The sequence below is a fragment of the Mastigoproctus giganteus genome, chromosome 10, assembly GCF_048544385.1.
Source record: "Mastigoproctus giganteus isolate SK-2022 chromosome 10, ASM4854438v1, whole genome shotgun sequence".
Lineage (NCBI taxonomy): Eukaryota > Metazoa > Arthropoda > Arachnida > Uropygi > Thelyphonidae > Mastigoproctus > Mastigoproctus giganteus.
In genome coordinates, this window is record NC_143584.1 from 210,796,333 (window position 1) to 210,809,292 (window position 12,960).

At 35.1% G+C, this 12,960-nt stretch overlaps 1 protein-coding gene across 2 annotated transcripts in view; it reads right to left on the reverse strand.

Annotated features, from left to right (window-relative positions):
• The window catches only part of LOC150079843 (nucleosome assembly protein 1-like 1), a 103,996-nt gene that overhangs the window by 14,974 nt on the left and 76,062 nt on the right, over positions 1-12,960 (reverse strand). For both annotated transcript variants that reach the window (XM_090382425.1, XM_090382426.1), the window contains exons 10-12: positions 10,516-10,655; positions 8,103-8,248; positions 7,606-7,628 (exon numbers count right to left, since the gene is read on the reverse strand). In XM_090382425.1, coding sequence (XP_090238551.1) covers positions 7,606-7,628; positions 8,103-8,248; positions 10,516-10,655 — 309 coding nt within the window. The remainder of the gene's footprint in view (positions 1-7,605; positions 7,629-8,102; positions 8,249-10,515; positions 10,656-12,960) is intronic.

A 12,960-nucleotide genomic window follows, 5' to 3' on the forward strand; every position in this document is an offset into this window, starting at 1 on the left:
ATATATATATATATATATAAAATCATACTTGGTACTTTATTTTTCTGTATTACACAGTAAGTCCAAGTTAAAAGACCAAAATGGGTACATTTTAATTTAAATGGGTTCAAAGTTCTGAATAAGATAACATATCAACAGTAATCAAGAGAAATTTTAAAAAAGTACAGTCAGTCCTCGTATAGCACGATAGTTGTGTTCCTAGAAGAAACCTTCGTGCAATGCAAAATCGTGCAATATAAACAGGTCCTGTGGGAAAAATAGGGTTAGGTGCCAACCACCCAAGATTGAACACACATTTGTAACCAAAACATTACCAAACACAATAAATAATCGTAATAAAATACGTATTTTATTATGTAATAAAATATTGCTAATGCTTTTGCTTCTATCGTAAGCAAACTTGTTTTTTGTTTGATTTTCTATCCAAACAGATGACAGCTGTTCCATCTCTTCCAATTCTTTGTGTCTTAATCTAATGGATTTTAATTACACTTTGAGTTGTTCCTGCTATGAAAGTTTTTATTTTCTCTGTATTCTTTGTAATTCTCGGCGTTGCCTCATTTAGGTCTGTAGCACGTGCAATATCACATGGTCTTTCATTTCGCTCAAAGCGTTTCACAATGTCATTTTTTTTCTCTATCGACAGAGGCGGACTGACCATAAGCCTTACCAGGGAAACCTTGGTGGGCCGGAAGCCGGTGTGATTTTGGCCATAAACCATAGTATGAGGCCATTATAAATTTTCCCGGGTAAGAATTTCTGACCCAGTCCACCTCTGTTTATCGATATTGCTTTCCTTTTTCTCTCTGAATCTGCAGTGTCTTCACCAGGACACTTCCTTTTCACACCTTTTAAGTATTTTACTCATTTTTAGGGAATAAAACACAATTACAAAACGAGGACGCACGCTTGATACACAAACAAAGCTGCGCACGTGTAGCAACTGAATAAACAACACCGTAAAGGTAGAGATACACAATTAACACCTAACATTTTACTAAAGCACATTTCTAGGGGTTACTACCATAAAACAATAAAAACAATTTCCAGTTGCATTTTTGTTAGTGGAATCTGTTATAAACTGGTAGTAAACTAGATCTAATTGCATTTGCGATTATACCGATAGACGGAATTGTGTTGGTTTTCACATTATTATGGTGAAATGTGGTTCCCCTTCACTGATATAAAAAATACATTTTCAGAATTTTTTCTTCATTCCTAACGTGTTGCGTTCGGTTGGGGTAATTCTTCGTTCGACTGCCATTTCTTGTAAATGCAAAGGCGAATCGTGCATAAGCGAATTTGGTTAGTGTTATATAAGATATTATTCCCCAATTTATAAATCGTGTATGATCGAATTCATGTAGTGTAAACACGTGTTATATGAGGACTGACTCTACTCTATCAATACTCTAAACAATTTTTGTTGATATTGTGGAATAGGCAATTATGATGCTAATTTAGTTGAAATGAGAAAGTAACAACTGCATTGTGGAGAAAAATTCAATCAATATCTTAACATAATAGCAGAGCAGACAGTTATAATGGTGGCCAAAACACTAACTAGTATTGGCAAGACAATGCAAGGAAGTGAAGCTCATATATTTATTGTTAATTTTTTGACAATATCCTTCACATCATCTAATTAACATTTGAATCAATTTTATCAATATTGGTTTGTTTAAGCACAAATCAGACAAAACAGTAAACATCTATTGATCTGATTTTGAAAAATATTTTTGTGCTGCCTTTATCAAAAAGTCTGCTAATAGTTAAAAACATGAAAGAGATATCAGGACTTACTTTGAATGGTATTTTGTAATATGGTAGCTGTTGTTTTGTTGTTTGGTTTTTAGGAGCATTAGCAACTAAGGCCATATTGCTCCAGGGATATGCGGTGGTCATTCCCTGACCTTTCCACATCCTCCGTATTTGGTGGTCACTGGCTCGAACCCCGGTTTAATCAAGAAGCGTGTGCTACCACTGCTGCTCCTGCCCACCTGGCTACGGAGGCACCGTAATATTATAGCAATTCTTTAAGAATCTGATAACATTCCAAAGGGCTGTAGCACTCTGGTTTAGAATCGCTGTTCCTTATTGACAAATTTTTGCACTGCAATGCACGTATGCCAGCAGCACCAAGTAAAGCTAACTACATAGCTAATTGATGAGACTGCTTCAGTTCATATCTTGAATTTGTAAACCCACAGTACTCCCTTACCCAAAAAAGTAATAACTACTGGGCTCTACAGAAGGTGGTTTATGGTTGCGCAGCACAAGGTGTGCATGTACATGTCATGCAGCAGAATGACTCCCACTGTTGGTTTCTTCCTAGGTTTTTTTTTGCAAACTAATGTAATACCGAATGTGCTGTGACAGAAAATTGACAGGAATCAATTTTCTACCACTGTACCAGAAGAGACGCTACGATCTTGGCAGCTGAGGCAATGTCTTAATTTCCTGGTGATGGGTATCATATCTAGCACCATTCCATAATGGTTATTTGATTCTGGAGTGAAGTTCTCCTCAAAAGGAGAACGAGAATAGCCTTGTGCAGGCAGTTTTATACTGCTCCTGGAATAGAGAAGATTTTTCCTGTTTTATTAGCTTAAATTGGCATATTAAGCTATTTTCTAGAGTATCTTTATATTCCTAGTTACGATACTTAGGATTAAAGTTTAGCTTAGACAGAGATTTTGTAGGTATTACTTATAACATACTTTGTAAAAAGGATAGGTGGAACAGGACCAGGGTATGTTTGCCAGGGGCAAAGGTTGATGATGCTGTAGAGCAGATATCATCTTTTAAGGGCACAAAAGGTGATATAGTTGTACACGTTGGCACTAATGATATTAAGAGTAGGAGACCGGCAGAATTACTTAACAAGTCACTGTTGAAAAAAAGCAGTGAGTTAGGGTTGAATTGAAAGTGTCTGCAATTCTGCCCAGACACGATAGGAGGGAGTATATGATGAGAGCCTTGTCGATCAATTCGACCCTGGAAAGATTGTGCAAGGCTCAAGGGGTAGAATTTTTTTCAGCCTGGTCTGTACTTGTTAACAGGAGAGACTGCTTCTACAGGGATGGGATACACTTAAACAGAAAGGGTGCAAGAATATTTGTTGAGGCTATCGAGGCAGTGTTAGGTGGGTTGGAAAACTGCTAGCTTGGGGGGATACAAGGACTAATAGATTAACAGTAGCCACTGGCAGAGGTGGAAGTGATTCTTGCATTGCTTCTATTGGAATGAGCAGCAGACTGGAAAAAAAGATGCAGGATATTTCAGAGACTGCTGGGAGTCATTGCGGTACAAGTAAACACATGGGTTATGTTAGCGTAGCTAAGAATAGGAACAGGTGCATGTATACTTGCGTGTACACCAATGCAAGGAGTTTGGTAAATAAATTTGATGAATTTGAGGTACTGCTCAAAACATCAAAGGCAGATATTGTTGGGATATCAGAGACGTGGTGTCACACAGATATAAGAAATGCAGAACTGGAATTTGGGGAGTACAATGTGTATAGAAAGGATAGACAGGATAGGAAGGGAGGAGGGGTTATGCTATTAGTTAAGAAACACATAAAATCCAAGGAAGTGAAGCCAGTCAACATCGCTGGTCAGTGCAGTGTCGAGTCAGTTTGGTGTGACATAAGCATTGGGAGATCAAAATTGAGAGTAGGAGTGTGCTATAGGCCTAATGACTCTGATGAGTATAATAAGAAACCATACAGGGAAATAGAGTGGGCCAGTAAATCAGTCTTATAATGGGGGATTTTAATTCTCCAGATATTGACTGGAATTTGTGGGTTGGTCACTCACACACTAGCAAGGCTTTTGTGGATTTATTGGATGATTATTTCCTACATCAGCATGTTCAGGAGGCAACTAGAGGGAGTAATACTCTTGATCTGATTATCAGTAGTGATTCTTCATGCATTAAGAATCTGCAGATAAAGGAACCACTAGGTGGCAGTGATCACAGTGTGCTGAAGTGGGATTTACTCAGAGGTAACTACCATCAGGGGTAACGGGAAGGGTTTTTGCTTTCGTAAAGGTGACTACGGTGGTCTGAGACAGTATTTAAATTCTATACAGTGGGACCAACTGATGATGTTACCAACAGCAAATTCAAAATGGGAAGCATTCAAAGAACTTATCTTGGAAGCTACTAGGCTTTATATACCAGTGTGTCCATGATTAATTGCCTCTCTAACATTTCAACTTGTACTGTATACTTTCAATGCAATAGCATACACTACAATTCACCTGTTTCCTAAAATCAGCTCTCCAATACGACAAATATTCACTTATTTGTTGCATACAAAAAAACAAAGTAACAACTTCAAGGTCTTCGAAAACACTGTTGCACCAGTCAATGGCTGACTCTCAAGCACTGTTCTACAATCAGAATGACAGCAGCATTTTTTCCATCGCCTGCTGCAAAGTGGTTTGTTTGTTATACTGCACATTTGTGGAGGGGAGGAAAAAACTGCCCTTGTAAAAGGCAGGAATAACATGGTACAAGGATATGTGAATAAGGAGGATGTTGTAAGATTGGAAAGGTATGTGGCCGGCCTCGATTAACGAGATTAATTAGACCTGCGAGTGGATCACGGAAACGGGCTAATCGAATATAACCACCAATAGGAAAAATTATAATTGGTACTTGACCTTCAAGAATGTTCATAAAGAATTTTAAAAATACCTTTTATATAACTTTTTAACCAAATACCATGTAAAAGATAATGAAAATAATTATAGAATGTTTATTGCATAAAACAGCAGTTCACAAACTACGCCATGGAATATTTTAAATTTGAGGGAAACTGTGATACTCTACATCTGTCAGACACTGAGCAATCTACTAGCTTGAGGTAGTTCAGTTTTAACATTAATTATTAAGTTGTTTGGACCTAACTACTTAATAAACAGAACTGTTCCAGGTATTTGTTTTGGCCAAGGGTTTCTCCGTGAAAAAATTACTGAGACACTAAGGGCGCCATGAACCAAGAAAGTTTGGGAACCCCTGAAATAAAGCACAATGAAGAAACTATTTGTTACGGAAATATTTGAACATTGTTCGAACAGCTTTGGCTTTCCTTTTTTTCGTCAATCAATTTTCGATAGCCGACAATCTTCTCTAGGCCCTGGCGAAGTAAATATCGCAGAGAACCTCCAACCTTTTGTTTGAGGTTCTCTGCAATACAAAAGATTATCTTGGTTCTTTTACTGTTATGTCCTTTGCAGTAACATTTTCATCTAGCTCATTTAAAAATTTTTTTTTTTTTTTTGCATTTAAAAATTAGAATTTTTAAATGCCTGCAAGTGACTTTATTAGTGGGAGACAAACAAGTAACATCTCTTCTTCCGATGGTTGATGGAACACATTGAGGTGGGCAGCGGGGAATTCTTCAGCGCACTGTAACCTTAGAGCACGATTCAAATCTTTTTCAACTATAACATAAAAACAGATCGTGTTAACTGGAAATTTGCATCATGTGTAAAGTGGTATAATTTTTTCAAATAGCGGTAACTGAAAATCGCATTAATCGAACTCGCATTATGCGAGGCCTGGCTGCATTCAGAAATTCTTGCACAAGAGGAAATGATGATTATCCTGGAGTAATTTTCAATTCTTTCTTATCCACAGATCAGGTTTCTCCTTTCTAACTACATCTCTCAGTTCCATTTCAAATTACATCTGAGACTGATTTCTTAAACAAGCAAAATATTGTAAAGAATCTTTGCTTAAACAAGCAATCAAAATATTACATTAAATGCCTTGAAATCTAAGAATAGCCAATACGGACTCTAAGGCATAAAAAAAAAAAAAAAAAGCCAGGTACAAATGAAAATAGACTTGGGTCTATTTTCATTTGTTAGTGCAAGGAAGCTATAGATTTTTCTGTACCAGAAAAAGATCCATAAGTGTTTCTCTCACATATGGTGCTAATCCAGCTAACTTCTTAATTTCCCTTGGCCTGTTACCTACATGGGTAGAGGTTGACAGCTTGAGGAAATTCAAAAGCCAGCTGTTTCATTCCTCCCCTGTGTGAAGAGCAAAACAAAAGGATTTTTATTTAGATGGTGCAGCAAGAGCCTAGGGCTTCCTTGAACCATGTGGCTAATACTAATAAAATAAACCTCAGCACAAATACAACAAAAATGCCACTTACTGTGAAAGTCTAGACATTTTACGAAATTATTTATTATTAATAGTTTTTATTTTTTAAAAAATTCAATCCTGGAATTTTCCAAACCTACCAAATGTTTCTACACAGGTCATTCAAATGAAAACTTTAAAAAGTTAATTTGTATTTCATAAACAAGGAAACCATGCATGCCAATCTTTAATGTATTCCCCATTACACTTTACATTAAACATTAACCCAATAAAGCACTCGCTAAAAGACTTCCTCACAAGCAGTGTGACTTCTGGTGTTGCACCCTTGCTCTAGTCAAGGGGAATTTTCACTTTCAATACTGTTCTTAAACTTATTACTTGTAGACTTGCTGCTGACTAATACACCTTTCACCATACTGAGCCAATATTCCATAAATTTCAGGTTTCATTCCTTCTGTGTTAAAAAAATCATATTGCAGATGGCATCTCTGCCTTGGTGCACAACTGCAAGGGTACTGCCATCTTGAAAATTAATTATTTTCAAATAACACTAGTAGATGGCAGTACCCTTGCAAGTGTGCAATGTTTTGTAATTTTCTACAAAATGCACTGAACATTTATACACAAACAAGAACACTTCTCCACAAGGAATAGTATTATTTATTTGAAGTGCAAGACTTGCAGTGACCTTTGCATTGAGATTAAATTTGTATGAAGTAAAAGTACACCTTCTAAAGAAAAAATATTTTACATAATTCTAGCTAGAAAATGTTGTGCCCTTTGTTTGTTACATACAAATGACACTGATACAGAATTGCAATTAAACAGATATTTAATGCATTTTGTAGCAAATTTAAGTCTGCTTTCAGCTATGAAACAAACAAGGAGCATGAATGTGTCTGTGAGCACCAAAGTAACTAAGGCTATGATGTGACAATATTGTCTGTAAATCACATTCTATGGTCAATGTCTATTTGCTGGATGAAAGACCTACTCTGGGAGATAAATTATGCAACCCTCACCTAAACCAACTAACTCAGCCACGTTGTGAAAAGACACACAACTACAGAAACCAGGCAATTGAGGCCCCCTTCACCCTGGATGAACTCAGCGTGGCCACAGAAGCCCATAAAAATTCTTCGTGTCATTGATGGGACTTGAACCCAGGCATTTTCCACCCAATGTGGGAAGGATAGTGATTATGCCCACTTTGCTACTTGCAAGGGCCACAAATGACTTTGGCCAATATTTTATTTGCTCTCACATGTCTGCTCTAAATTCACTCAACTTATTTCATCAATGGGTTATCAGGGTACAAAATATCTTCTAGCTAGATCCGTCTAATATATTTTTTCTTTTAAGACACTGTTTCTTTTATGACCCTTTTTAATTGGTATGAATTTAATAGTAACATGCATTTAAATTTATGAAATGAAAACTACAATAAAATTAATGAAATAATTAAGCAAATTCTCTTACCAACTCTTCTTGAAATTCAGGAACTGTAAATAAACAGAGAAAAAGATAAATAAAGGAAAGCAATTTGTACAATATAAATGTTAAATGTTTTTTTTTAAAATCTGCATTTGTTAGGATTTGATTAAAAATTAACAGCTGAATATTGTTTGCATACTATGCTATATTGCCTTAATTCCGAGGAAATATTTTTTTTAAAAAAAAGTTTAAAACTTATTACTATAGTGAAGAAGTTTGCCTTACATGCCAATTACATATCACAAATTAATAAAAAGCAGAAATGGCAGACATTCAGGAATGAGAATTCGTTTAGCCATCTCCAAAACATTCCATTTCTCAATATACTTCTTTCATCCTACTATCTATTAACATAATAATTTGGATTTTTAATGGCTTGAATCCTATCTTCAAGTGCCTAGTTTATAACTGAAAACTGATTTAAAAAAGTTCAGGAAAAAGACATGCATGCATGCAGAAACAAGTCATCAAATGTGTCATACCTGTAGGAGGATTGAAAAAGTTAAAGAAGGAATCATTCTGGACTGTCTTAGTGACTGTACGGACAGCTCCCCTGGCTTTGTGCTTCTGCCGTTTCTTAACTGTTTTTACAGTTACATTTTTCCCTTTCCTCCAATCTATAGAACATCTGGTGGGAGAAGGGGAAAAAAAATTAGAGTAATAAGTGACGGAAGAGAATGACATATGAAACGGGAAAGGTGACCCTAAGCTAAAAAGGTACATTATTCAAAAATGACTTTTTTAAATAAAATTTAAGCAAAATCACAATGACCAGTTACAAGTTCCCTCACTCCACTATAGCACAGTATAATCAATGCTGACTTTATACACTACCTCTTCATACCTTCCATAAAATAGGGCCCCTCACTTTTAGTTACCTGTCAGTATGGTTTGGAGGCTGAGAAGTCTTCCATGTCCCTCTGCCTTTTGGACACAAACAAAAAATTGACCTTTAATTAGTCTCCCCCTTACCACCCCACTGTAACTCATAATACCTTCCTGGAAAGGGTTCTTTTTATTTTTTTTTTATTAAACCTGACATTTAATCAATAAATAAATTGTTCAAAGTGAAGGCTAAAGGTCGTGCCGTCAAAAACATACATGCAAAAAGCATGTCTGCCACTTCCTAATGCTCATAATATCCACCCCTTGGCCAAACTGTCCCAATGTGTTACTTTTTCATTATTTCATAAGACTTATCTCTATCCTTCTCCAGTTTAATGAAGCTAAGGTTTTGAGCATACAGCACAATTACACAAGACCTAATAGTAAAACCTTAGAAATTAAAATAAAAAACAACATGATTAACATACAGAGACCTTTTCTCATATCGGATTCATGGACTTTTTTGCGCATGCAGATTAGCAAGTAATCTCTCAGTAATAAATAGCGTTGGGATAGTTCAAATTAGTATGTTTCCTACCTGTGATCACAACATGTCGAAAAGTTTTGTCCCTTTAGGAAGGAAAGTAATTTTAAAGAATTTTATTATCTTATATTAAGTATATTCGTGAATTTTAAACAGCATTTATTTTTAAAAACTTTGACACGTTTTCAATTTCTCAAGGTTGTGTGTATTGCATAGATCTGGAGTCGGGTTGGGGGCCTTCAACTATGATCCTAGGGATGTCTAAGCACTCACAGGCTTAGAGAGAATTGAATGCATTTATTTGATTTTAATGTAGTGTATATTTTAATCATTTTAAATTACGAATCTTGTGTAAACAAAGAAAAAAGGGTCGAATTTGGAGAGTTTAGAAGAGAAGCAATCCTATAGAGAAAGATAGAGGTAGCTCTTATGAAATTTTAAATCAGCTTTAGACATAGGACATATTCGGCATTGACTGCTCTTGGTTTATAGAAATTATTTCACTTTGAAACTTTCTGTTTGTAGTCCAACCCAGGGCAGGATCTAATGTCCATAATTTCCTCGGATAAACTGTTCTTCGTAGAAAATTCCAATCATTCTTTTTGCTACTACTAAATCAATGTGCTTCTGGCCTGCCAGAACTTGAAGGGATCATTTTACTGGCCCAGATCACGCCAAGAAGGGCAAATCATTGGGCAGATATTAATACCTTCTCACCATTACATTTACTCATCCATGCACATGTAGAAATAGGAATTAAAAACACTTATAAAAGAGGTCAAGGGATCTTCTCTTGACCTCCCAATTCCATTAAGTATCATTTTTCTTAGCATACACTTTGCATGGGGCAAGAAGGTCAGTTGTTCACCTACTATCACGCCAAGGTACTTGACCAAGATAGTTTGAAATATCTGAAATCATTAAATAATTTAATTATGAAGAGCAACATTAGTTGCATTAATCAATCATATCTTGATTTAATGACATGTCATTCCACTGCTAATGTACCATCTGACAGGCACCACTTAATTTTTCTGTTAATAAAATCAATCCCCCCCATGTACCTCCAAATTCCCTGACAAGCAGAAGCAGTCATCTTTCTTATAGCTAATTCCCATTCCTATATGCTGTCTGTGAGATCCAGCAAGAGCTGTCTAATCTTGCCATAGTTTTGTTTTGGTTTCAAAGTGAAGAGCTGACAAGAAAGAAGCAATTCATGTTGCCGGCCAGGTGCCACACTGGCATTTGAGTTTCAGTTTGGAGTATGAGTGACAAACTCTAAAAAAATACATTAAAAACTATTTTTGGTTTCTCCAATATTTTGTAACTGAGTTTAGCAAATCATAATTAACAGAAATTTTCAATTCAGTAAAAAAAAGCTTTAAAAAAAAAAGTCTTACTGATGCCAATGTGAGCAAATCTGTTCTATTTAGGGGAACAACTAATAGAGGGTTAAAGGATCACTGGAATAACAGCTACTTTATTTTTCTGTTACAATAATGGCATTTGACACACATTCAACATACCCTTTACATTTTTGAATTTCAGGACCTTCATATGAGAATGGATCATCTTCATCAGGAGAAAACTTCAGTTCATACTCTTTGGTAAGGACTTGATTTGTGAAATATGGATTAGAATCAAAGTGGAATTCCAAGACAAAACCCTGAAATAAATATTAAGTTGTAAGTATTTTTTTTATTTCTTCTACACATTTATTTGAACTAATGAAGTATGTGCAATCCAAATTCGACATAAAACTATTTCCTCAATTTTCATAGGTATATTTCAATTTTTTCACACTAAAATCACTCTGCCATCACAGTAATAAAACCAAAAATAAAGTATTTGCAAAAATTAACAAAGATACCCATTTTTTGTGATTCAACTAACTATTTTTCCACTTATCAGACAGAGCACTCCCCTGAAAATGGTGAGTTTTTATCTTATATAACCACAGATGCATTTGAAGTGTATAATTAAAAACATTAATTAAATAAAATGAATGATAGCCAAACAAAACAAAATGTAAAAATAAGCTGTGAAACTAGCAAATATTTTCTAGTATAATAAAAGTAGCCATTAGGAACTATGCACACTGAGAATCAAAACAAGACATCTGTTTCCTCCTCAAATTAATTTCAATTAGGGATCACTACTTTCAGAAAGTATATCTCATAGAAGTTTCAAAATTCTAATATTGCTAATTATATATGGTCTCAGAGAAATTAAGTTTATGGACTATCCTGTCCACAAAAACACAAGGTCATATTAGCATTAGCTATAACTTTGAAGCTAACTCCATGTACCACATGGCAGTTCACATTGAACAACTTCTTTAACAGGCTTTCATAGCATTGTCTCATCTTTGTGGCAAATTAACCTTTCAGCAAGAAAATCTGTTTGAAAGTAGTGCAATACCACAGCAGCGCATTGTAAAGCAAAGTTTGTTCTGCTGCGAGGATTAAAATTATTGCATTATCTCAGTAGCTTAAATCTTTCCTAGACAAAAACAAATAAAAAGGCAAAACAGTCTTGCAAACTTTGTATATTTCATAGAAAGCGTTACTACTTGATTTCCTTGGAACTCTTCTTTGGTATATCATAGTTCTCTATAATAACAAATGAGCTGTTGGACTAATGGGGAATAATAAGCAACAGCAAAATAAGACAATCCTTGCTACTACATATCAAGATAACATCACCTAGTTATGTGATAGTGAGTATAACCAACAGGCATTAGAAGGGATGGAGACAGTAAAGAAGACAACATACATGACAGATATGCAAGTTCTGAAAGAACAGGGGATATAGGAGTGGAGAAGGGCAAAGTTGACAGCACACCACCTTGCAGAAGACCCAGACTTTTATTACAACAGTAGATTAGCTTGGAAAACACCAACTGCATCACTGTGTAAGCAATTACTGAAGAATTTAAGAGGGTCAGAGATGAAGTATGTTTTAAGCAGGAACAGCAGGGAGGAAAACTTATGTGGCAGATATCTACGACAAAGATTTTTACTTTTGTTTCCAGGCTTAATAAACAGAAGTCAAAAGTATTAAACAAGTTTTTGCAGAATGTAATTACAAGATATTACAATGGATTATGAAGGGCTTTTTCACCAGGGTTTCATAATTGAAGTCCTGGTGAAAACACAAGACTAGACATCACAGCAACATTCTGGGGTAAGAACTACATGATACCATTTCAAATGTCAATGGACAAAAGCTTCTTTTGGAGATTAATTATAAATATAGAGCAGGGTATCCAGGATGAAGGTGGAAATTAATTTAAAAGGTGGTGGTGAGGGGGTTCTTATATGACAAAAGCAGAACTACTAAAGAAATAACTGATAATACAAAAAAGATGAATGGGAAATGATAAAACCATTATATTACAAAGTATAAGCAAGATACTGAAATCCAAGAATGTTAAGATGTCATAATTAGTATTAGGATTAGTTATGGTTGGGCCACATAAGGGTGAACAGGTATTGGTAAAGTGGTAGCTGCATCAGAAAAAAAAAATTTTTAGTTTCAGAACTAAAGATAACCTGACAGAGATTAGGCTTCAGCAACAAAATATCAGAGTATAAAAAAAAAAAAAAAAAAAAAAAAAATGAATAAATAAAACGAGAAAAGAACAAAATCAAACTTACAACTAGCATTTGTTTTGGATACTAAAAATAAGCCCCGACTTGATCTGCTCAGTAAGATTCAATTTTCCTAGAAAATAAGAGTGTACTGTTTTTTAAACTTGAAATCAGAAAAAGATCAGATCCCGTTTAGAAACCCAACAGAGGACTTCAAAAATTAGGAATGAATTCATCTACATGTCACTTGAAAGTTAACTTTGATTCAAGAATTAAATGTGAGATTCATGTCTTTAGTTGTTAATAATTTAAATGACAAGTTGTACAATGAACTATCTTTCAGTATAGATAAATTTGACATGCAGTAGAATTTTCCCC